Below are 26,967 nucleotides of genomic sequence, written 5' to 3'. Positions count from 1 at the left end.
AAGAAAACTGTGAAGCATAGCAACAAACTTTACTTTCCTCGATCTTTGATATCAGTAATCAGAAATCCTGCTACAACCAGCTGCTAGCACACTTAGCAAATTTTCTGATCTTAGATTGAATGAAATTTTAAAATAATTTTAACCTGTAAACAATATTAATATTTGTTGTCAGCCTGGTCATTATGAAAAACAGTATAAAGTTTTATGGGTTTCCGGTCCACATAATTTGCCTAATAGAGTTAACTGAGAAGAGATATCCTTCATCACTTGGTTGTTCAGAGAAATTCGACAAGAGTTTCAAAGTGCAGAATTTTTTTTTTCACTCCAAATGGAAAAAGTTCTTCGGATATTCTGTATTACATTATTTGACACAGTTTCCCAAGACCAGTTTTCAGCATTAGGTTGTGGTAAGGCTGTTTTAAACCTTCCTTTTCCAACTTCAAACGCTCTTTATAAGTTAAAGTCAATACAAATATAAAAAGGAGATGGTACTCTAATGACATCCACAAATTGTACATTATTTACAAAAGAAGCATAGATTTAATATGGATCTTACCTGTCCTCAATTTTCTAAGCCAGCACTAATGCTTTACATTAATGTAGTGTAATTAATGCTTTGTACACGTACACAAAGCTAAAGTCTGAACCTCTGAGGTTAATCCAAAGAACTGTGTTTATTTGTCACATTTCTATTAGATTTACTTATTCCAACAATTGTATGAACTTCTTGTTAGCAGTTAGACTCTTCGTACTTGGACTGGCATTGTGGTCTGAACATACTGAACTCCAGTTCTCATTGCCACTGTCCCAGCAGAAGGACTTACCACTACAGGAATGGTCTGTGGATTAAAACCAAGAGAAACAGATTGTTATGTTAAAGGTCACAAACATGACCACAGATATAGAGATATGTTTTCCAGGGGAAATCCAGAACAAGTTCCAATTTTGTGCAAGAACTAATACCTTTATTACCACAGTATTACCTCATTCCAGGGGAGGAGTAGTGCATTACTTCCCTATAGCCAAGAGTCTCAGTGTTCTCATCACTGCTATAGAATTACAGGGACAGGAGGTGCTATAGGGGCTGCACACACTGCCTGTGCTTGGAGGGTGAGGGTTTCAGAGTTACATCCAGTTATGTATTTTCTGCAAACTAATACATGGGAAGAGGAAAAAGGGCTAAGAAAATCCTTTATCACTTGAAAAAGTTCTGACAAATCAAACTGGAGTACAAAAATACCCTTGTTTATAAGTATATTCTCGTTACACGTTACTTAAATCTTTTTCCCCAAAAGGAACTTTCCCCCATGCATTCAGTCTACACAGAAGAGAACAAAGAACATCAATTTAAACAAAAAAAAGTACTTAAGTTAACTTCTGCACAAATCAATAGCAAAAACATCAGCATTACTGGGAACTGTCTTACACACCCTGTAAAAATATTAATATAGAATAAACTTTACACTTCCATCATACTGATCATGATTTATACATCTCAACAAATGGAGTTTCAGGACATCTCTATAGGTGGTAATTGATTCTACAGATGCAGAGACAAAGGCACAAGAATGTTAAACAATCTGGTCAAGGTCACATCACTCTGGAGAGCTGTAAGAGGATTTATTGAATCTAAAGTCTGTATCTTAACCTTCCTCCAAAAATGTGAGAAAGTCTAAAAATGTCTCTACCATACAAACTGCAAAGTGTGTTTTGATACAATTCCAGTGATGCACAACTGGTGATCAGACAAACGCATCCATTTCAGTTCACAACATCTTGTGGAAGAAACAGGGAGGGAGATTTTGAGGAACCTGAAAGGGATGCACAGATCTTCCCTCAGTGGTAGTGTGACATTCCAGAGAGGACATGGAAGAATAAATACAAGTTCAGTGAAGCCCAATGTTTCCCCACACCGATTCAAGAAACCACATGAGTGTCTTAATGATAATTCCACAAAGACTCTGAGTGTCCCTGCTGAGATGGATTACAGCTCCTTTGTGACTGAGTCTGTGCCTTCCAGAAGCCTACTCATTCCATTCCCTGGAATGCAAAGAAGATGGGTTCATATTTTTACATTATTTTAACTGCAGGAAGAATAAAAAACAAACATGGGACCAATTTGCTAAATAAATTCAAGATTACTGCCATTTTGTAACAATTTCAGATGTGTTCACAAGGTTCAGTGGAAATGGTACCCAGCAGATACAATGGAAGTTGTTCAGCAGAAGAAATTCCTAGTTGGACACAAAGTGCAAACTGAATTCTAAAGAAGCCATTATGTAAGTCACTGTGAGTACTAGAGGTGGGGAAATTAGGGTTGCCACAGTTGCCTTTTAAATATGCACACTTACACACATGGAAATAATTAAGTTTCAGTACTTAGCACGGTCAGAATATGGAATGTGCGAGACTCCTTAAATGTGTTCAGATCATTCCCTGAGAGGTAAATTTTCCACCTCTGCCAGTTTTACACATATGTACATTTTGCATACATATTAAACATGCACTAAGGTTTAAAATTATTTAAATTGCACGTGCAGTCATTAGAATACAGAGGTGTCTGTAGCTGTGCAAGACTAATGCAAATGTGTACAAAGTTATAAACATGCACAAATAAAGTTGGAAACCTTTCACACCTTCCAATTCTGCTTTACATAACTCAATACACTTTGTGTTACAGAAAACCGATGAGGATTAACTGCCATTTTTCTGAATATTACACAAAACCACCGTAGGATCTTACAGCCTCGCAGCTATTCACAAAAGAAGCCTGATGTCTTAGAAGTCTGCTATTGGATTTTAAAACACATACAAAACCTTATTTTTAATGGTAGTTCAGTCCAAGCAACTCGGGGCTGATGCTGCAGAGGTGCACAGTGGTCTCAGCTGAGACCAAGTGGAACTGAAATGCTGTGAGGAACGTGGGAAGCCTCCATCCTCACCAAGAGCTGTGTTTGTGTGGAATCTGACGGCTGAGAAGCACCGTGCCTGAACATGTGTCCAACACACACAGGGTGTCCTGCAGCTGGGGTGTGCACAGGGAAACAGAGACAGAGGAACTTCTACAGCACATCAGGCCTCACAGTCACAGTGTGGGGAAGGTACACAGATAGTTTCTAACAGTGTATTTCATTTGTACTTTCCCTGCTGAACCCTGCACAGAGGCAGAGCATGTGCTGTGACCAGGGCAGCAACAGCTCAGAAGCTGGCTCTGGCATGAGCACTGCAGAGCACAACCAGCTGAAATAATGGGCTAAGATGGTGTATAAAATACAAAAATCCAACTCACTTTTGTCCCATCTACTGTGACTGACACTAGGGAATTCAGATGTCCTTGGTTAAGCCTTTGATAGTAAAAACCCAGGTCTGATTCCAATGTGATTTCTCATTTCATAATGCTAATGTGCAAGACTGCATGGGAGAGACACTGCTGACAAATGCATATTCTTTTTCACAGGTACTGAGATGTCACAGGAATATCAAGCATAGCTCAGAAATAATTAAATCTCTAAATCTCTTTAGAATACCATAGACAAAATGATACTTAAAAGATATTTTAAATGAATTCTATATATTTACATTGATGATGTAGTCAAGTATATACATGAAATGGACCAAAAATGTGAAATGCCTCTGCCTGTCCTCAGTGCCTTTGCCAGACTAAGATTTTTGAATCCTTGGAATAAAGGGGTGGAATGTTGCACAGCAAAATAAAGCATTTTGCACTGCAAGCTGAAACTATACTAGTGAATTCATCTCTTGATACAACAGCAGACAGTGACAACCCCCCAGAGATACTGAGCAATTTTAATGCCAGGAACAGCATTGCTGCAGACTTTAAATTATGACACTGTACTTACAATTGTGGGTTGAGTAGTTGGAATATAGGTGGTGGTCTGCGGTACCTGGACCAGTTTTATAGGCTGGTTGCTTGTCACACCTGTTGCTATCTGCAGAGACAGCACAGGCAACCTCAGTAGAAGCCTCAGCTTTTACATAAATTCCACCTAGTTGTTACATCATTATTATGATAAGCAATTTGTGTTGGACATTTTCTTCGTGTTAAAAATTTGCAACTTAATGAATTCACAGCTTACTTCTTTGTTAATAAAACAAAATTCAAATGATGAACATGGTCAATGTATACAGCATGATGCTTCAGGTAGAACATCTATATAAAAGCAATCCCATATCTGTGTAACTGGAATATTCCCTGGCAGGTTTTAGGTCTCACATTCCCTATTTCCCCAGTAATACAAAGCTTGGGCTGCCATAACAATGAATACGAACATTAAGTGAGTGAGCCAGAGTTTAACCAACTTCATCAAAACATTTAAATGAAACAGCACCTCTTTTTTCCCCCTCTTCAAATCTGTTCCCCAAGTTACTCCCTTAGATGACATTTCAAGCCCAGAGATCTAACACCAGACGGTAGCAAAAGTGTCAAGAAATGAACACAGCTCTCTAGATTACTATGCTTCCCAATTCTACAGGACTATCTTGATGAGACATCATGCTGGAATCACAATACTACAAAATTAGTTTGCTTTTAATATTTTAAAGTACAACAAGGCTCCTACTGATGTGGAGGATCATGTGTAAGGGTTTGAAGGATCAGCCCCACCCTCCCCCCCCGCTAAAATTTTTCATTTCATAAATCTTGCAAGGGCAGAAAAAAAATGATGCCAAAATTGCTAATAGTCAAGCCCTACCTATAAAGCAGAATCTTCTCTATAAACATTTTCTATATATGCAATGTTAAGTCCCTTTTTTTAGAGCATTTGCTCATCCTTGCCTACTGAAAACTATCAGAGTAGATGCTATGGAGGATTTCAAAACTGCTCCGTTAACCGTAGATCCAGGTGAAGTGTTGTATCAGTGTTATGGAACATTGTGGTACCCTAATGGCAGTCTGTGGTGAGAAAGTAAGTTGGTTTGAATGCAGGTCTTGAGCTTGGCCTCTGAACCCCCAGGCAAGAAGGGCTTGGAAGTGCTGCAGTCAGTATTGCTTATCAGAAGGCAACTTGTATCGAAAGATCCAGACCAGAAGCTACACTGATGGGTCCTGGAGAGAGAGAGAGAAAGAGGTCCAGTCCCCCTTGGCTGGAAGGATGAGTCAAGCCAACACAAGGTTCTATTGGGAATAAGTGAAGGGGAAAGGGTGTTCTCAGAGGAGAGAAGGAGGTTTTTTTACAAGATGAAGAATGAAAACCACAACTCTCTATCACTCCCCAAAACACACTCTTTGAAATATTCAAATGGTTATAAATTCCTGGTGTATCCAGGGAAGCCTTTAGGGGTAGGTTTCAGAGAAATCTTACACATTATTTTTGTTTGAAGTGATGATACTCACTGTAACACTCTCTTTGCTCTTATCAGCTGAGCCTTCCTTTTCCTTAGGAGTGCTGGCTGTTTCTGTGGGTGTAGACTGCACGCTTGAACTGGGCTGGGATGATTTATTTAGTGTTTCTGTGCTAATTTCAGTATCTGCTTCTTGCTGTGTCGCAGTAGCTAAAATCAAGGAAAAAAGAGAATGAGGCAACTACTCATGGGAGCCAGTCCACAGTCCCTCCTCAGAGCCACATCTGCACATGAAGAACTGAGCCACTGTGGATCCATCCAGCCACCCAAACCCCCCCAGCTGTGTAAGAGGCACCGTTACCTGACTGTGTGCAAGATTTCATATGCTCAGGCCAATGAGCTTGTTGGCAGGGGTAGTCGCAGTAGCTGGTGTTCCAACAGCAATAAAAGATGGCCTCTTTCTTGCAGTTGGCACACCATTGCTTCTTCTTGGTCTCATCTACTGCTTGTTGCTTTTCCAGTTCCAGCTGCTTCTTCACCTCAGCAATCAAACGATCTCGTTCCTGCTCCAGGCTCTGACGCATTTCAGCCATTGTCAATTCTATTCAAAATCCAGAGAAAGAGGGGTTTGCATTGTCTGCCCCCCAACAGCAAGGAGCAAAACACATATTCAATATAATATTAATTATATTTAGTTATTATTTAATATTAATAAGTTTAAAGACAACATGAAATTAAAACTAGCAGTCAAAAAGTGTTCCCTGAGTTTGGGCATCTGTTTAATACCTACTTGACAAATGCAAGTCTTCCATCTTCTTTTCTTATTCTGGCACCATGATTTTTAACCATTACTTTCCATTTGTCTAACACTTTAGTTCTGAATGTCCCACAGAGGACCAGAATACAGCATAAGCACAAAAAGGACAAATGCAGCTGCTGCTAACGTGCTTTGTCTTTGCAAGCCCAAACTTTTGTTCGGCTCCAATATTCAGAAAATACAGAGGATTCCATCTCTCATCTCATTTGTTCATGGAATCTTGGTTTCTTTACAAAGCAAAATGTGGTAGTTCCAAGCGGGACAATGTGCAGCACCATGTGATGAAGGTAACACACACTAAAAGCATTTCCATTTCCTATGTAGGACAATACCTTACACGCTGTTTTGGACTGTCAATTTCATACCTAGATTGTGTTTCATTTCTGAAAGTTCCTGTTGATGTAACCATTGAAGTTTTTCTATCTCAATCCTCAAACGCCGAATCTAAATATTAAAAATGTAATAGTTAGTAATAACAAACAGGGCGTGGTGTTTAATACATAATTACTATATAAAAAAACCATGCCCAAAGCAATGAGCCATTATTTACATCAAGGCTCTATCTATCACACTTCATATAACATGAGGACAAGACAATTGTAAACCAACCCCAAACCAAAGTGTGAAGGAATCTAATTATCTGTTTGCTAAATTTGCTCACCAGAAAGAGCACAGGACTCTTTGAAGACAAAAATCTTCTGTTAAACTTACTCTTGATTCCTCCAAAACTGTGAAGTCCTAAATTTCTGAATGGAATCAAGAACCTATTCCTCAGTGCTGTTTGCATTTATTAAAATAATATTTCATTTATTTTATTTTTAACTAGATGAGGCTTAGAAAAGCAAGATTACACAAGTTTGTTGTTTTTTTATTCTTTCACTAACCTCAGCTATTGTACTTCCAGTAGTATTTTTTGAAAGATCATTATATATTTCAGTCATTGTTCCTTTGATGGCATCCATCATCTGAAAGACAAAAAGAAAAAAATTTCTTTGGTATATATTTTTAAAAGATTTTTTCTTTCAACCCCTCTACTGGGAATCTATATTGCTACCCTTCTTTCTCTCTAAATATATGTAATTTACCTGTTTCTACTTATTTAGAAGGTAGAGCACAACAATTTTGATCAGCACTCTGATTTTCAGGTGTCCTGAACAGGTGAACTGCTTGACTTTCTACTTTTTGAAGAAATTATTATTGATATAATTTATGAAAAAAAAAAATATAACCATGAATTTGGGGAAGAAACGCAATGCAAAAATATATAGTATTCATTGATTTTTTAATCTAAATATCTAAAAGAGTATGGAAAGCTCACATCCCCCTTCCCTCAGTGTCACTCTGATGAGACCAACACTACAGCACCCTTCTCTGTAACAACCTAGCACCTGTTTAATGCATGAACACACTTCTATGACAATTTCCAACCTGATGAAACTACAGGGTGTTTTAAAAGTACAACTCCTTCCTCCAGAACTTACTTTGCTGGTATATTTAGCAATATCTGCAGCCACATCAGCTGAAGCTGTTGCAATTGGCAAGTCTGTGTTGAGTGAGGAAGAAAGTGTGCTTGCAGATCCAGAGCTGGTAACCATGGAAATGGGCTGAGTGCTTGTGACCAAGGTTATAGTGGATGTGGAAGTGCTCTGGGTGATCTCTTTTTGCTGCACAGCTAAGAAAAGAGAACATTGAGGGCATCAATCACATAAGGAATTATGAAAACAAACTTCTACCTTCAATATCTAACTAAACTGAGTGCATGTAACCATTTCAGATTTATTTATACAAATAAGTGCCATCTAATGATTAATTACACAGTGCCCAGCCACTGAACTTGTACATAACTGTAAGGCTCAGAGGTAATGAAGCAAATATAACTTTGAAACTTATCATTTTAGACTGGCCAGTGCAGAAGACTCGCTCAATTTATCTGCTGGAGTATTTTTTAAATAGTATTTTTTTAAGAATAAAATGCTTCAAGCTATTTTTACTGATTCATATTATAAAAGAAGTTTTCCTTGCCAATATCCTCAGTAGTGAAATTACTGAAATGTCCATTTATTCATCTTTATGTGCTATATTTTTGTTTATGCCAATTCAGTACATAAGAAATCTATAGATTTTATAGCTTTCACATGATAGATTTCTAGACTATAATATTTAAGATGCAACATTGCCATGATGTGCTCAATAGTAAACAATATTGAGAAAAACTCACGGGCTGAACACAAAGTTCATCCCATACTATTAAGGTATGTGTTGAAGTTCTTCAACTTCTCCAATTTTCACATTTATTTTTCCTCATTGAATATTTCTGTATCAATTTGTGAAGTCTACAAGAAGGAAGATACCACTTCCTCAACACTGTTTAAATGACAGAAACAAATGCAGTTTGGGACCAGAGAAGTGAGCCTCTGTAAATGTCTGTATGTGAACCATCACCTAAACCTCTCTCCTCTATAAAGTCACCTGTGTGCCAGTCAGCAGAGTGGAGAATGTCTCCTCATCAGGCACAGCAGTAAACATTTCAGGTTATTAACTTGAAATGACAAATGAAGCTGATTTACATAAAGTTGGTATTAAGTGAAGGGAAGAAGCAACAGCAGCACAGGCTTGTGTTACCCTGTGCCAGCTCTTGGTGAAGGCTCCAGCAAAGGGATGGTGAGAAAACACTTGTGAAAACATTCTGAAATGCCAGGGCTGTTTGCTCAGTAAACTAGCATCAAAGTCCTGTTAAACAACAAAGACAAATCCTGGAGCCTGGGTAATTTCATTGTTGTCAAATTATACTCTGAAAAATCTTCCAGATCCACTGCTTGTCAGATAAAACTGGAAGCAATTTGTAGGTACTGAGGTGACACTGGTAAACATGCAAGTGGGATAGTTAATAGTTTTAGTATATGATCCAGAAAATGATTCAGTTCACCCTTCCAAATCTGTTATGGCTATGAAAAGCAAAAATATTTATACAGACACACAATTTTTTTGTCATTAAAATAAGGAAACATGACTCTAAATACACACCAGAAAGAGCAAGTACAATGAGCCACTTGTATACTGAAGACACTTATCAGAGTAGAACCAGAGTTCTGAGATCTTTTTTATACAGAAGAACTCTTGTCTGGGCACCCTTGGAGCACAGGGATCACCACTGGGGAATTATGGCACCACAGGCACATTGAGTTAGAGAAGTGTGTACCTTTAACTGCTTGTCTTGTCTGGTATCTTGTCCCCTGAGAGGACTGAGGCTGCTGTGACTGAGACTGCTGGCTCTGCTGCTGCTGTCTCTGTACCTTCTGCATGTGCCATTTCTGAGAAGATGTCTGGAATTTATTTGAAGAATTCCACACCACCCTCTGCACAGCAGGGGCTGTTTCCTTGGGCAGCAGAGGCCTCTGCTTTTTCACAGGGCTTCCTGTGGCAGCTGAGGGGGCACTGACAGTGGAAGCAGCACTGGTGGTTGCTGTCACGCCGGCTGGGGGGGTCTGCGATGCGGAGCGGGTGAGCACTGGAGTTTCTGGTAGAGGCTGGGTGCTTGCACTGGAGGAAGGTGGAGTTTTACCTACAACTAAACAAGCAGAAAATGTTACACCAGCTTTTCACCAACACATCTGATTCATAAGTTTCCATCTAGTTTTTGGAACAGCCATATATACCTTCCAGTCTGCTTTGAATTATTTTCTTCAAAAGTAATCAATATTCTACAAGTAAAGTCATTTCAGTCTAGTTGAAACTGGTGGCAATTCAGGTGCATCAGTAACTAAGCAAAACAAGAAGTACAAAACCAAGAAAAACCAGCCTGACCTCATTAAAAAGATATGTGAGAGGTTAGCATTTGTTAGGGTGTTTCTGCCTTACCACTTTCACCTGTCATCCCAATTTCTTTCAGGATAGAAAAAAAAACATTCTAAAGGATTAATGTCATCAGTTACTGAAGGAACACTATAAACTTTCTAAACATCAGTGAACTGACATTGACAACCAAATGCAGATGACACCACATTGGGCAGGAGTGCTGACCTGCTCAAGGGCAGGAAGGCTCTGCAAAGATTTGACAGACTGAATCAATGGGCTGGGACAACTTAATCAGGTTCAATAAGGCCAAGTGCTGGGTCCTGCCCAGCAAAAAATATGTATATTCATAGTTCTACATTGCTGAAAGGAAACAGTAAAACTAATTCTGTTTAAACCAGAAACTATAATGGGGACTCAAAACTTTTTTCATAGGCACAAATGTTGAACAATCACTCCTAAAAATTGCTTTAATACAGCTATTTTTATCTCAATGAAAAAATAAAGGAGGCAATTCTACCTTTGGTAACAGCCCTACAGAACAGAGGGGAAAAAAGGAAATAATTCCATCCTACCATCTTGTTTAGGAGAAGGTTCTTTAGAATCTTTCTTGTTTTTCCTTCCTTCACGAGCACAATGATCATCTCCAAGATCGATGACAAGTTCACTCTCAGAATCAGAGTCCAGTCCTAGATGCACTGTTGGAGAGTCTGTTTCATCTTTACCTTTCAGCTTTTCTTTTGCAGGATGCTGTAAACTCTTTCCCTTTTCAGAAAATTCTTTTTCAGTGTCTGAAACAGCCTTTTCCTTGAGTGGTTCTTCTGTTTTCTCCACTTCTGGACTTGTGCTTTTAAGTTCCTCCTTGTCTTCATTCTGTGCTGGAGGCTTAGGTTTTTTTTTCAAGCTCAATGATTCTTTGTCACTTCTTGCACCTTCCTTGTCCTCACCATCATCTTGATCATTCTTTGATTTCTGATCCTCATCACTGTATTCACTGTCACTGGTATCAGATTTCTCAGAATCTTCAGAGTCACTGTGTTCTACTGCAGTATAAACAGCTTCAGATATTTCATTTATTCCTAATTGTGGGAAGGAAAGCACATTCCATGCTGACATCAGACTGACTGACATTACCAAGAAAATACTGTATATACAGGAACAAAGTGTACACATAGCATTACCTTAACTGTCAGTCCTTAAGCTACAAAGCTTAGTGCCCTATCCCAGCACCACAATGTGTAAGAATGAACTTCTAGATACCCCAATTAATATTTTTATTTCATTAAATAGCCCTCCTTTCACTGCTTTTCCCCCACTACCTGCAAGGTCTTTTGTTCAACTCAGTGCTAGCAAACAAAAAAAGGAGTTACTCTTATCCACAAGAAGCCACCTTGAAAATAAGCAACACTATTTACCTGATTATAGTTAGTTTCATTCTACATTTTTACATTTGTGCAACTGACACAATTTAGGCAGAATTATCTTAATTTTTCAACATGCAAAGCAGGCAAGACTATAATCCTCTCATACTACATGCATATCTACATCAGAATGGTACAAAAACAGGTTAAAAGATGAAAGCTTTTTGACAAAAATTTGAAGCATCGGGTCTGTGTTCTAAATAAAACTAGTTCAGTGCATTCTACGTGCCTCAGAGAGTTTGAATATCCCCTACTTTATTTTAAAACATAAAATACTTATGGTTTTACTATTCAAAAACTTATTTAACTTCCAGTTGAAGTGCATCCTTCCCATGACCACTGTGTTGTTGAGGGACACTCACCCAGTTGTGCTTTACAGCTCTCGATGGTCTTGTCGAGGTTGAGCTGGAACCTGCTGCGGATCTGGCGCTTGGGGGAGATGAGCTGCACTGGGGTGCTCTGCTGCTGCACCGACTCACTCAGCTCCTTCAGATCCATCTCAGCTTTGCTACGATCTGCAAAAACAAACACCAGCTAAGAAAAAGATTTTACAACAAGATTTGAGATCATTATCAAGATAAAACACATTTCACCAAAAAGCAATGCAGACGATCTGGAACATAGTGCACTTTTTTTTGTAATTATGGGCTAAATAATGACTTCAGTACAAAAAAATGGGTTCTTCCTCTCTTCACACACAAAGCACATGCATCAGTTATGGGGACATTTTCTCCATCAATGTGAATTTATCCAGAAATCCCCATTCAGGTTTGTAAAGCTGTCTGACAGCACTTCTAAACTACTAAACTACTGCTGTTATTTACTACTCTGAATACTACCTTCACAGAGAAAATTAAATAAAATCCTTATAAGATTTAAAGACATATAAAATCTTCATAGTCATTATTTAAAATCCAAAAGTTAGGTCATGAGAATACATATAAAATGTGGATTATTTCACTGGATAGAATAGTAATTTCAAGATAAAATAATACATTTTTCAGTATATGTCAGCGAAATCTTGAGTTTTCATCTACATGTATAGAATTTTCACTCTGAAATGCACACCTGTCTGCAAAGAACACATACTACAGTGCTAAGGGTAGAACTGTCTTAGCAACCAAGTTTCACATTTTTGCTTCAATTTTCCCATTTCAGAGGCTGCATTTGTACAGCACAGTCCTATCCTTTACCCTTTGCCAGCAGTGCTGACATTCCATCAGTGCTCAGGGCACTCAATCAGTTGGAGTTAATTGAGGGAAGAGGAAGGACCCATGAAGAAGGGGGAAAAAAATTGAAGAGCAGAATTATGTTTGACCAATTTAGCTCCTTCAACTGGCTCCTAAGTAAAGAAGGACCAATTCCATAAGCTGAGAAAGACCAGTGGCTATGGAGAAGTCAAAAGGTAACACCAAGCACAATGTGCATTTGTGCTTTATTTTCAATTTTCATTCCAGAGTAGTTAAATATGACAGTATTGCCTTATTATTTTTTTTTTACAAGACATTTTCCGTTAATGTACAATTTACAGAAAAGTGAAATAAATACAAAGGGCTGAACCAATGATTCCTCTGACCAGACATCCTTTTTAAGTCTGACTTTCATATCATATTCTTATCATTTTTTTATTGCCTCTGCTAACCAAGAGCAGGTCCTATACTATCAGAGACATGGGTTTTTTCTCCAAAATCCCCATATATCTTACTCATTCACACCTTCATTTTTCAAATTAGCAAGTCTGCCAGTAGCAACAGATGGTTCATTTCTTATATTTTTCCTTTCTTTTTGCTGAATTGCAGACCACAGAGTCCTCCTAGCATTCTGCTGAAGATACAAAGTGTCTTTGTTTTCTGGACTCTCCCTTTTGTTTTTGCAGAGAGAAACCCTGGTCACATCACCCAGGACAATGGGACACAATGAGTTATATTGGAAAAATTCTAACATCCACAGAAGAACCTATGTCTGGCACAGCTGATGCTATTAAATGAAAAAGGGTTTTTATTTTCACTCTCATCAACAAAAAGTATATTTATAAAGGAAGTTCCCTTAAACCTGAAAAAACACCCAGATATTCTACTTGAGAGCATACAAGCACTTTTTTTCTGGTATTACTCATGGACCATAACATCAGATTTTTCAATTTATGTTATTTATTCAAAGTGCTCCAGCTGATATCTTCCATCTGTGCCTCAACAACTGCAGTATTTTTTAACATTTTTCCAAATGCACTGTCACCTCAGATGAGATGCAGAAGAAGAAATTAATTCTACAACTATGTCCACACATGTGATCCACTGAAAAACAGACTTATGAGCTTATATCCAGGATCAGAATATCTGTAAGGCACTGAAGACATTAACTCATTATCTGAACTTGAGCCCCCCTGAAATACCTGCCTAACACCAAGGGGCAAAATCCTGATTTCTCTGTGTAATATCATTTGGAAGTAAAAAGTTGCCAGAACAGAATCAGTACGGTCACAGGAACAAAGCATGACTGAGGAAACTGACTTTTATCTGTTTGGCTTGTGAAACTATTTTACCAACTTAGTACCTACCTACTCCATCTTTCAAAATTTCAAAATCCCAAAATTTACTTCTAGGGAGTTTCAAGACTTCAAGAATTCTGCTAATTCCTTTCATCCATCTATCTCCCTAGAGAGGGATGGTCAGTGAGGAGGTGATGTAAAGGCAGCAAGAGAGAAGCCCTAGTAAATGCTAAAGATCACAAGAAAACCTTGCCAGCAATTCACTTGAGAGAGACTGAGTGGTGAAGAGAAGCAATGTTCATGTAATTACAACCATTAGAAACTTGCCTATTGTTTAGACACACTCATTTGTACAGCTCAGCTAAGAAAAAAAATATCCTTTAACTACTTCCTTTCATCAACAAGAAACAGTAACAGAAACTTTCTTTTATGAGATGAAAAACCCAGTAAATCTGATGAAACAATAATTGCACGTGTGCCTCATTTAAAGACCTTTGTTCATTTAAAGCCGCATACAAGCACATTTGTTCATATTATGCTGCAGACACCACCATAATTTGTTCAGCTGTAAGAATATTAGGTTTTCAAATGTCAAAACTAACCAAGGTTAAGATTCAGAATGCTTCCTGGAGTGGAAGTTCTTTCTTGCTTAGCAGAAATTGGTGTTGATGCTTGAGGAGAGAAAGGTTTGGGGCTGCCTGACAAGCTCCCTGCTTGACCTGTTCTTGTTGGTGCTGGAGAAGCTGAAAAAGTACAAAATTAATAAAGACAGATTTAAAACCAGAACACCTACTCATGACAATTCTAATTTTTTTGTATTTATTTCCACTCTCCATTCACTTTAATAGTTACAACTATTTCCTGCTATTTAAATTGAACAGGTTTAGTCACTTTTCAGGATTATTTATTCCTTCTCAATGTGACAGAAAGAACTGTTCTTTCTTATCTGTGATACTGAGAGTTAAATGCATCTCTTTTTTTAGAATTTCTTCATAAACCAAGTAATAATATAGCCTGTCATTAAAAAGTACACAGAATAAAACCAGTCAATTTCCAAAGTTCTGTACCCCCTTTTTTTTTTACCTGTATTTTTCTCAATGAAGTCCATGGACTCTTCACTGGCACTAAAATGACTGGAAGTTGCTTTTTTCTCTGCATCCTGTTCAACATCAGACCCAGTGTGAACTGATGAGTTTGTACTCATTGGTGACCGTGGCATATCTGTCAGTGAAATCCTGCGACCTGTGCTACTGCCCAGCATGGACTTGCTCATCAGAATCTTGGGTGATGCTGTCATATCAAAATTCAGTTTGATTTTCTCTTGTTTGTCTGTCTTTGCAGTTCCAGCAGCTGGGTTTGCAGGGTCTAACAACATTTGGTATTGATTGTTGGGAGTATATGGTGTCCGGAAAGGTGCATAATTAAATACTCCAAATTTTCTACGAATGTTATCAACATAAACCTCCATTTCTTGCATTGCACTATTGAAGATGCTTTTAGTCTTTTTCACAGAAAAAGGAATTTCTTTAGACATGAGGTAGCAATTATTTATTGGAACCCAGGCCCTATATGTAAAACAGATAAATAAAAGATAATATAACTACATTTCATACTGTGAATTGACACTGCCAACTTTTATGCACATACTAATTTATTTTTGCCTAATCATAAAGATATGAATAGTTCAGATTATTTTAAAGAAGCATCATTACATTCTTTTAATATTTCAGTGCTTAGTTTTGGTAAGTTAGCAAATTGCATGCCCTAGATTATCACTGGCTTATTTTACTTTATCCAGTAGAAATAAAATGACTTAACACTCGTCCAATATGACAAAAAATATTCCTAATTGGAACAGTCTGTGTAATTGCAAGACAAGCATTGCAAAACAGTTTGTCATAGCACAAATCATGGCACAAAAATGTAAAGAGCAGGTAAAAAATGAATACTTCACATGCACCTTCTTAGAAACCCAAGCCAAGTTGGCCAAATTCCTCAGTGGCAGGAAAAGTTCTATCAGCAAGTACTGGGCAGTTTTATTTAACATTAAATGAAAACTGCCTCCCAAAATCCTAAGATAGCAGGAACTTTGATTTCATTCTCCGTAGCTGTGTATAGTTGGTTTTTTTACAGCACATGTTATTATAGATTTGTATTTCTAATTCATGACAAATCAACTTGTATTCATCATAGTTGTGTCCATCTAAGCAGAGGATTCACAAATACAGAGAACTCCCTTCAGAGCAAAACTGTCATTTTCAACACAGGTTATATTTCTGTATTTTTCAAACCTACAGGTTTGTGTATATTCTCATTAAGGTTTAGACAACATAAATGACTTCATTGGTCTCTTCCACTTTTAAGTGGAATACCACCAGACACAGGAATTAAGCTGCATATTCACCAGATTCTGTAGGTATCTTACAAACACGGCTCACGCTCTACAGACACCATGTAAGGGTTTAAAACTGTGTCTGCTACAATAATTACACAGTTTGTTAGGGTCAGGGTTCTAAAGACAGGATCAAAAAACGTGTAAGCACACAAAATTACAACACAATTTTTTTAAGTACAGTCAGACATCCTTTTGTTCAAGTCCCACCTGTCATGTTGGCCAAAGAAACGGGCATCGACTTGCCCATCTTTATCCCTCAGTGCTTTAGCAGGCCAGAATGGAAAGCCTTTGAGTTTAGCCCAGACCAAAGGGTGGGGATTGCTCTAGAGGAAGAGGCAAAATACACAGGAAGAAAATGTAAGCACTAGTACCTTCAAATCTGATAATGAACATGATTTTGTAAAAATTGTATGTATTACTTAGATTCAATAAAGACCCAATGTGCATAAGGCACTTACCAAATACAAGATTCCATTTTACTATAAACATAATAAATTGTGAGAGGACAAAATGATAAAATTATATTAAAAAACTACCAAAACATAAAACCTTACACATCTTGATTAAACTTATCATAGTTACACTTCTTTATTCATTTATTTTTGATTAGTCCCCTCCAAATGTATAGCTTAAGTCAGGCTAGAGCCAATCCTTGAAATGCTCTAATTTTCACTTAGGCTTGTGTCTTGGCAGATTATAAGACACTAAAAAGTGCTCGGCTTAGGGCAAGCACTACTTAGCAACAACCAAAACATCAGTGTGTCATCAACAGTATTCTCATTCTGAATCAAAATCACAGCACTGTTCCAGCTGATAAGAAGAAAAGGAACTCTTATCTCAGCTGAAACCAGGACAGTCCAAGAAAGAACTTGATGGATTACACACTTCTACTTAAGAATTGTAAGGTCTCCCCAAATTCTGTTCACTATTAAACAGGAAACAGACAACCTATCAATAGGTCATGAAAGAAAAATCAAGTCCAAACTGATGCACATTGCAGAAAGAAACATTCACATTTCAGAAATCCTCTGAGCACTGAGGGTACCACAAGCAAGCACTGCTGGCACAAGGCAGTCACCCTATTTTTGAAGACAGAAAACTTGTGAACTGGTTGCTGACAGCCTTTACAATTATTTCCAAGTGGACCAATCCTTTTGGGACAACCTGCAATCTTACAGCTAAGACATTTGAGACAGTCTGACTCCACAAGGATGATATGCCAGCCTAAGCTGCTTGGTAAGCTACAGCAGCTTTCCTTGACTCAGCAACCAGGTTTAAAACAAAGAGGGGATAACAGTCAAATGAGAACTGCTAGTTTATGTAGTAGCTAGACTATCATAATTTTTAACTTACACAAGGCTCACAAAACCAATTCTCGCGTTTTTGGCAAGCAGCTAAATAACATTCCGGACATACTTCAATTTCATTCATCTGGAAAGAAAAAGCAAAGTTATTGGAGAGACTAAACAGAGTGCAAAGTGTGGTCATTTACATTTATTCAGAGGAAAATCGTATTGTTACAGTAAAAGAACCACAAAAACTACATCTATGCATCAGAAGATGGTGGTCACTTTTTCCAGCTCCAAATATTCATTAAACAAGACAGGTGCCTTTGAGCAGAATCCATAAATCCACCTTCTCCTCTTCCCTCCCCTTCCCACAAGTCTTAATTATAAATAGTGAATATCCTACTGGAAGATATGTTAGCAATGCCTTTGCCAAATGCCATTCTGTAGGCCATGGATATGCACAGCTAAATGTAGGGAAACCTACAAAACTCTACAATACATATTATGTCACTCACAAATACATGGCATGGAACACTAAACATACAAAACAATTAATTTAATTGGGGCACTCATACCTCATGCTCACAGATTTTGATGATGACTTTTGCTGTTTGTGTCAATTTGTGATTTCCTGAGGAAACAATAAAATGCTTTAACTAAGAAAATAGTTATGGTAGAACTATGATAAAATCAACAGTTTTCAGATATAAAAGTCATTCGTAAAAACTAAAGAGAAGATCTAAAAAGACAATGTAAAAACAGATGCATGAACTATATGCTTGTAAAAGCAGAACATCATCACTTTTCTTCTCAATGTAGCATTTAATAATCTTTAAATGCTCCTTTTTGTAGCCTATTGCAGCCTTCCCACCACTGACACACCCTTGCAATGAGGGATGCGCTGTATGATTTTCTCAATCAGGTCTCAATTAAGTGCTGTACAATGCAAAACACTAAAGCAATTTGAGAGTTGGAACTAAATGATGCAGGTTGGATCAGGTCATCTAAGGTCCAATGATCCTATGAACCCAAACCTTTCCATGATTCTACCTTATTTGAAATGTTTTCTCTAAGGTGGAACGAGCAAGTGACAGCACAAGTTGTATAAGGCTCTACAGTTTTATTTATGCCAGTAGTTAAAAAAACAAATTGTTGTTTTTAGGCACTGTGGTCATTAACAGGAAGATACTTCCAGTGTAGAAGTCTACAAATTGCTCCATGACTAACTATGTAAAAGTTTCATATCTGAGGATGTAAGTACATATTAATACCTACCCCCATTGTAAATAATGCAGTTGTGCAAAATCCATTTGGCATCAGCCAAAAATGCTTCAGTGCAACCGTACATTTTCTTTTTAACATTCTGTAAAGAAGAAATTAAGAATCTATCAGGAAACAGAAATCAGTAAAAAGTGACAGCTTCTTCCTGAATGTTGTGTTTTATCAGTCATACAATAAATAAAACTGAGCCCTGGAGGTGTTCAAGGCCAGGCTGGGCAGAGCTCTGAGCAACCTGGTCCTGTCAAAGGTGTCCCTGTCCATAGCAGTGGGCTGGAATGAGATGAGCTTTAAGGGCTCTTCCAACCCAAACCACTCTGGGATTCTATGATATTTATTTACTGCAGACTTTTGATTCTCAATGCTTAAGAATCTCTCAAATTCTTTTGACTGCCCTAAAAATGTATGAACTGTCTAAATTAAATCTAGATAGTGAAATACTTAGATCAACATCTCAAACACTTCCAAAAAATCATGTTTCCTAACAAAGTGTTAGGAACATGATGTTTCTGCAGAAAACGGTTTTGGTTTCTTCTAATGATGTATTATCACTTCACAGCAGTTTTAATTTTTACAAGACCCAGAAAATATGCTGGTCACAGTACATTAGACAGAATGTTTGATATTACAGTCTACCTAGTGGGTAAAGCAATTTGATTAAATAAAATCAGTCCTGTGGTTTTGTTACCATACTTTATACCATAAAGGCATCAACCTCCACTGTAAGGACACAGAGGATGAAAACTTGACTCTTCACCAGGTCCTGACAGAATAAAGTAATGCTTCACTCTTCATTAAGCAATGGAGAATTTCTTGATTATATGTACTTTCAAATTACTATCGAACTGAGAATGAAAGTTTCATTATCCACCTCTTGACCGTTTCTTTTTCTTCTACAGCTCAGGTGCAGTGGAGATTACAAGTATTTGTTGAATGATCAGTAAAACGTGTCTGGAATGACCCCTGGATATACATCAAATGGTCCCTAATTAATGAACCAATGATGCATAATCATCAAATGAAACAGAAGGATCAAATGAAAATCCTGCTTTAAGAAGTGTCTCCTGGAGATCATTCATGGAATCAGATATAATTTAATAGGAGGAAGTCAGCAGTGTAAGCTTGTCTTTTTCACACTATTTTTTCCTGAGCACTTGTTACTGGCTCAAACAAAACAGTGAAGTTCAGTTAACATATGATTGTTTTTAAGCTGTAAATGAACAGACTTTCATAATAACCAAGAAACCATCCCACACATCAAAATAATTTTTAATATCTTCCCCTGCCATTTTAGAAATGTTACAGATGGCAATCAAACTCAAGAAACCTTCCTCCGTTAGCTTCATACCAACCTTCTCTAATGTACAAAGGTCCATTGGATGAAAGATATATTCTGCATAATCTGGGTGTTGATCCAGTGAAACTGGCTTTTGAAATGGCTCTGTCTGTTAGGGGAAAAAATAACCACTGGTTACTAGTACCAAACAGTTCATCAGTGACACAACACTCATTTTCTAATACTACTTCCAGCTGTGTTATCAGACAAAATTCTTCAAAGGTAATTATAAAATGCTGCAAGGTAATAAATTATTAGCAGAACAACAAGAACTAAAATGTCTCAATTGATTTTTTGTATAAGGTACTGTTGTGATTTACAAGACACAATGGCACATGTTTTAGACACACTGAAAGAAATTTTCTCAGCATTTTAAAAGTATGTGATACAACCAATTTCTGTGGTAAGAACACTTGGTAATAACAGAGAGAAGCTACATTTTCAACACATATAATCAATAATGCAGCAGTGTCAGTGCCTAGGGCCCCTGTCCATGTAAATATGTTGGGAAGAGATCATTTCTCCACATTCCCCTTTTACATCCAATACAGCATTGTCCACTTTCAGACAGTAAGAAACCACCACCTTCCACTGGAAAAACACACTGTATTTTCATTACACCTACTGAAAATACATCCAGAAGTTACATCATAAAACTACATTTTAAATGCACTCCAAAACAGTCTGTACAACCTAATCTTTCTGTGCTAGACAGGTGGCAGACAGAAGAAAAGCTGTCACAGACAATCTGATAAACTAAACATGCATTATCCACTTAAGGAAGCAAACCCCAGATTATGACAAATACATGACCCAAGTATTTAAAGAAGAAAACAAAAATTTCCTTACCCCTGGCTGTTTCATTTTCTGTAGTGCAAACTTCAGTAGATATGATAGCTGTTCAATGGTGAGCATTGTCATTGCTTTACTCTGTGTTTCTATGCATTCTGCAACTGTGATTTTCTAAAAGTTCGGATTAAAAAAACATTTTGTCAGCAAACATTTCTAGATAAATCCTTCTCCACTGAAACATTCTAGCATTCAAATGAAAGAGAAGAACTGTTTTATAAAAAACAAAACCTTTTTGATAATGCAGTGTAAGTACTTCAGATGCCTGTTTTACCTGGCTTTTGGCCTGTGTATGCTACCAAAAAAGAAAAAAGGAAAAGACCGGAAAATTATCCAGCACCTTCAAGATCACGCAAAGTGAATACATGAATATGTAAAATTCCCAACTACAGTGTGGATTCAGAGCAATGTGAGAGAGTGAGGAGGTCATCTGGGCTCTAACAAAATCAGTGATCAGAGGAAAACATGCCATAAAACAATTTGCTTTCACTACAGATACTTGAATGCTAAGTATTCTCTCCCCAGAAATCACTGGAGAGGAATGATTAAATTCTTCCACAGTAACAAAATACCCACTTGTTTATGTAGACCCTAAAGTGCATTGTTTTTCTGTGCTGTTGAAAAGCTGATCAGCCCACCAGAAGAAGCACAAGTTAAATTAGTGAAAACTGCAGAATGATTTCAGAATTACTGGTGCCTGATGAAGAGATCACGCTTTGAAATGGTGTTTCTCTAGAGCTGGAGGCACAAAGGAAGCTGGAGACTCGTGGTAAGAAGGCAAAACCAAGCCAGGTAGCACACAGAGAAAAAGTGGTGAAGCAGAGCCATGGATGCCTCCTCTTCTGTACAAATTTTTCTGGTTGACCAGAGGCAATGTAGGAATAAACCAGAAACATTTCAGAACACAGAAAAAGCTGTTTAAATCTCAAAACCAAGAAAGGAATCCACTCTTTATATCAAACTAACCTCACATTCTGGGCAAAACCAATCCCCCTCTGGTTCGGCTGTCAGTTTCAGACACTTAGCATGATAAACCCGAGGACAGAGCTCACAGCAGAGGACTTGGCCTTCCCGATGACAAACCCAGCAATAGAAATCATTCCGTCCATCCTGTGGTACAACATCAACAGGGTCTGTGGTGAGTGGCTGCTTCATATAGTAAAACGGACCATGTCTTAGCTCTGACTGAAATGTAGGCAAGAAAAACAGGTTTGGTTTCAAAACAAATTTGCATTTTTTCAAATCATAATATTCATAATATATAAGCAAAAAAGCAATTTACAGGGTTTGATTAACATATAAGCAAGCACAGTATCTTTGTCATTGCACAAAATCATTCATAAAGAAGTTTACTGCTTATTCAGATGTCGAATGACAATTTGCACTCAGGACCAGAAATAAATTTTTTGTGGCAAGTGAGGACATTGAGTGCAAGACATGCAATTCAACAAGAGCAAGCAAACATTTTCAGCTTCAAGAAAGAAGTATTGCTATAGAAGCTATGAGGCCCTCTAAACTCAGAATTTCATGGGGCCGTGCAAGCTAAATACTGAGATATTTAGTGGTGGCTAAACCTGGGACAACTGAAGAGGTTAGTCCTGAAACAAGGAGTTGAACACCATGCAAATCTGTGCTAGTTTGCAGCAGTTTATAGCTTTGTACCACGAAGCAAGCCAATGCTGATTTTGATTAATAAGGCAAACTGTAGAGAAGGACAACAAAGGAGCCAATTCACATCCTGAGCAGCCACTACAGGAGAGATTTCATTCACCACCTAAATGCATATCACAATTTAAGACTCACATCTCTATTGGTTTGCCTGCACTAGGAAAGAGTGTTAACTTTGTAACCTGCATGAACTGGTCTTCCCTCTGAGCCTGACATCTCAAAGATGACACAGCTGACACCAAAACACAAGAAGTGAAGAGCCTGGGATGGCTTAAATGGGTCCAGAGATACCCAGAGTTTGTTATATCATCTTTGAAGAGTTGCTAACATCTATTGGAAAACTACTTTCTATTTATTAATGACAAGGAAACTCAAATTCTCTGTCTGGTATTCATTACAGGGGTGGTTTGGTTAGGAGGAAACAGCCTTGAGATTTTAGACAGCTCATTTAATGTAATTTTTTTGTTTGATGTAAAACGACTTGCTCATGACTTCACTTGAAATTATCCAAACACCTGTAGTCTGAAGAACCATTTTGTTTGAATCTCAGGTCATTTTGCAAGTGTCCTACACCATTTACAAATCTGAAGCTTCTGAGACTCTCGATCACACCCATGTGATTCACAGAACAGGGCAACCAAACGTGGGTTCTGTACCTTTGAGGCATCCTGAACAAAATCAGTCACACAGGGCATAAATATTGTCCCCAGAAAGCACCAGCATGCCACTTTGAACCATGGTATTTACAAAGGAGGAGGTCTAATTATTTGCAGGAATAAGAGATCTTCAAGGTAGAAGCAACAACCCACCTGAAGATACTGTATCTCAAAAAAAAACCCCAGATTATCTAACACTATAAAATATTTTAGGCAAAGAAAAGATGTTATCCATAAACACTCTGCCACCTAAAGTTTCACATGATTTTGTGCTAGTTTTGGTGGTTTTCATTTTCTATTCTACAGACGACAAAGCACAAAAAGACACTTGGTTCCCACCACAAAAATGGGCAAAGTGTTACTTCTGTTCTTTATCTATACACACATTTAATGACATGGCAAAAATTTCAGAAGGATGGTTCTATGAGATCTTGTGGAATAACTGAGACAGCATAAGGGTTTCAGTCCATTTCAAATCAATTACTACAACAAACATTCAAAGAAAGAAACCAGAGTGGGGAAGGGAAAGTTGTACTTTCCAGTGCAGAAACATGTTTTGTTTGCAGCTAAATGCACTGCAGCTGTGAGACCAACATCTCAATCTTATACGTGGAAAGGCAGCTATGGGGCACTTCCTCCATTGCAGATAAAGGAAATTACCAGAGGAATTTAATATATATTCTGACTTTGAAGTGAACATAAGTAGTATGTTCACACTAACTTTGTAAGATTCAAAGATTCTGCTTTAAGACAAACATAAAACCTGTGAAACTTCTACAAAAATCATCACATCCAAACTGAAGAGAAGTCAGTTTTTGCTGGAACATGAGATGAATTGGTTTGCTGTTCAAGGATGTTTTTTTCATTTAGAAATCTATCACCTTATTTTGCCTAAGTCAACTTTAAGAAACAAAACAAAAATGGGTTTAGAGACTCAAGAGAGACCCAAAGAACAAAACTAAAAAACTGAAAATGAATGATTCAACTGTATCAAGGAACCTTTTCACTTGTTCTAGTGAGAGTAATAGGTTTTAAGAGTTAAAATTTTAACAGTTATTCAAGTTCAAGCTCAACTAGGTGGTCGCTTGTTTTATAGGCTTTATTGACATTATTAAGACCTGTAGAATGACAGAGAAAACTGAAGAAAACAAATAACAGTATTGTAGTGCTGTTTTGGAGAGAAAAAGATCACTATTTATATTCAGTTTAAATTTAAAAAATGAAACTAGTAGTAAAACAAGCTGACAACTTCAATTACATTATAATTGACCAATTTAGTGTCAGAAGTTCCTGATTTTTCACCTTAGTTACATTCTACAATTCCTTAATTCTTGGCTTGATTTTTAGCCCTTTAAATACTCGATGGCACCATTCTGAAGATCTGTTACTGCACCCACAATATGTAATACAAAGCTTTGTGCAACTGTAATTTTAGTAATGGTATCTTGAAATGTTCAAGTGCTATAAAGCACTTTGTAATGTAGAATATTAAGTTAGAGGTTTCCAGGGAGGTTGTGATACCTCAAAACAGATTTATCAGTCAATCAGAACCACAGCTATCAGCTACATCATACTCAAACTCAGGACTCAAACTAGAACCTGTATGCTCAGCTCACATCTGCTCAGCAGTGAAAGAATCTTTGAAAACAACTCCTGCTACCACAGAGAGCAGAGTTTGAACCTATTTAGACCCAACAATCTTCAGGCATGCCCACTTCAAATTTGACATGCAAGACAACATCAAATGAAAAGCAACTTGTAAAAGCTAAACAGAACTAAACAGATGATATTTTCTTGCTAACTTGTAATAAACACAGCAAAAAAAGCAAGTCTGATAGGTTTTCTTCATTAGATACACAACTTTATTCTATCCTGTACATTTCAGGTCTGAGATACCTGGAAAACAGAAAAGTATTTACCAAGGGGAATTTATCAAGTTCAACAACTGCAACTACATTTTCACATATATTTTTAAATGCAGGAAAAAAGTGGAAATTAATACCCAAGGATTCAACTCCACTGTTTGCAAGATTATCTCTGCACTGCACAGTAACAAGCTCAGACTTAAGAGGGGCAATATCTGCCCAGAAAATGTCCAAGATGTAAAGGAATAAACCCAGGCTGCAGTGAAGCTCAGCAAATGACAAACTGACCCCAGTGTACCTCCACATGATACAGTTACACTTCCTGATTATCCTGAAATAAAATACAATTTACACTGAGTTTTAAGGCCTGATTTATTCACAGCTTTTGTTCCAGGACAACCGCAGTGAGTAGGAATTTCATTTTCTTTCTTCACCAGTACAATTGGACCAGCATAATGTGGATGCTCTTATGCCAAGAGAAAGTGCTTTGAATACTTAGAACTTAATCCTGTGTTTATATGACACTGGCAAAAAGCCCTGTGACACAAAAAAGCACTTTGAAAAACACACAGGCATATCATTAGTACATCAGGTGTGAAGTAATTTCAGTAATACTGAAGATTGATTTCATGTAATCTACTCCAAGATGATACAGATGCTTTACAACATTTGCTATTCAATACAATTAATATAATCCTTTTATGTGCATCATACAGTGAATCAGAAATTGTCAAAGTCTTGTGGAGTCAAGTTCTAAGAAGGACAACAAATGCTATCAGTTCAGCACTTAGAAGACAATGAAAATAAGGTTACAAGCATAAAGACTGAAAAGTCAGTGTGACCCTTTGATTTAACTATTTTGGTAAGAGTGTACACAGCCTAGAAATTTTAAGGAAGAGGAGGAAATATACAGAGTACCAAGGTGGAGCTGACTAACGGGCAGTAAGAATGGACTGCAAGCAGATGAGGAACTTCAGTGACATTATGAGACCTTTCTTAATCTAGGTTATCCTGCTACTGAACATTTCCTGCTAATGGTTTTAATAAAAAAATAGCTATTGTTGGTTTTTGGTATTGTTATTATTCATTATTGCAATTATTCGTAATAATCCTATTCCAAATTGCATTTATTGGTTATACATCTTGTTACCTTTATGAAATCACTAAGCAGTACACAGATGGTCTTTTTCAACAGATGTAAAACAATAATCAAAGTGCATTCAAATAGAAATTATAATACCAACTCCTATCCCCACTGCATTCAAGAATTAATATCCATTCCTTAAAAGTACAAAAACAGAGCTTCCTTGAAGGAGACTGAGCTCCTGATCAGCTATTTCTACATCCTTTATTGTTTCATATTTTAGCACAATAACAGCTTCTCTTACCTGCTCTTTATTATTACTGTTCAATAAACCAGGCTTCTTTTTCTTTTTTATAGGACTTGTTGATGCATCTTGAGGTGAGTGGCCATTGGAGGAATGTGGAGGGCTGGGAAATTTCCGTTTTTGTGCTGTGCGTTCAGCAGAGCCAGGATCTGTGACAGATACAAACAACATGGTTAAAGACTTCAAACTGATGAAAAATGTTCCATCAATGTTATGGTTTGTCATTCACACTCTTCAAAGATTTTTATTTCATCTTTTTAAAACACGAGGATTTGCAACTTCATTCTCTCGGAACAAAATTTCAGCTATCCCTAATGAATATGAAATACTCAGCTCAATTAAAAGGAACTTACAGATATTTTTCAAAAAAAGCAAGTACACAATCAGCTGTAAAGGACAGTGATATGATTCTGACAAAATACAA

The 26,967-nt window shown here is 37.4% G+C and overlaps 1 protein-coding gene across 50 annotated transcripts in view; it reads right to left on the bottom strand.

Moving 5' to 3' along the window:
• Positions 1-655: 655 nt before the first annotated feature.
• Positions 656-26,967, bottom strand: part of ZMYND8 (zinc finger MYND-type containing 8) — a 47,784-nt gene continuing 21,472 nt past the window's right edge. For 6 of the 50 annotated variants that reach the window (XR_015277027.1, XR_015277030.1, XR_015277033.1 and 3 more), the window contains exons 3-23: positions 26,544-26,692; positions 21,933-22,076; positions 20,967-21,080; positions 20,134-20,226; positions 18,779-18,866; positions 18,079-18,134; positions 17,568-17,645; positions 16,422-16,537; positions 14,903-15,384; positions 14,422-14,562; positions 11,694-11,846; positions 10,486-10,989; positions 9,318-9,686; positions 7,600-7,790; positions 7,003-7,083; positions 6,484-6,562; positions 5,663-5,902; positions 5,354-5,511; positions 4,713-5,065; positions 3,861-3,950; positions 656-839 (exon numbers count right to left, since the gene is read on the bottom strand). Coding sequence is in view for 31 of the 50 variants with exons in the window: in XM_086852929.1 (XP_086709055.1) it covers positions 738-839; positions 3,861-3,950; positions 5,354-5,511; positions 5,663-5,902; positions 6,484-6,562; positions 7,003-7,083; positions 7,600-7,790; positions 9,318-9,686; positions 10,486-10,989; positions 11,694-11,846; positions 14,422-14,562; positions 14,903-15,384; positions 16,422-16,537; positions 17,568-17,645; positions 18,079-18,134; positions 18,779-18,866; positions 20,134-20,226; positions 20,967-21,080; positions 21,933-22,151; positions 26,544-26,692 (3,503 nt within the window). In the remaining 19 variants the exon portion in view is untranslated. Of the gene's footprint in view, positions 2,041-3,789; positions 3,951-4,531; positions 5,066-5,353; positions 5,512-5,662; positions 5,903-6,483; positions 6,563-7,002; positions 7,084-7,599; positions 7,791-9,317; positions 9,687-10,485; positions 10,990-11,693; positions 11,847-14,421; positions 14,563-14,902; positions 15,385-16,421; positions 16,538-17,567; positions 17,646-18,078; positions 18,135-18,778; positions 18,867-20,133; positions 20,227-20,966; positions 21,081-21,932; positions 22,152-26,543; positions 26,693-26,967 lie in introns of those variants that run through there. The other 44 variants (XM_086852929.1, XM_086852930.1, XM_086852933.1 and 41 more) reach the window with 12 other exon arrangements.

Source organism: Cyanistes caeruleus, chromosome 16, assembly GCF_971803275.1.
Source record: "Cyanistes caeruleus chromosome 16, bCyaCae1.hap1.1, whole genome shotgun sequence".
Lineage (NCBI taxonomy): Eukaryota > Metazoa > Chordata > Aves > Passeriformes > Paridae > Cyanistes > Cyanistes caeruleus.
Note: the sequence above shows the minus strand (reverse complement) of the source record. Positions and strands in the feature narration are given on the sequence as shown.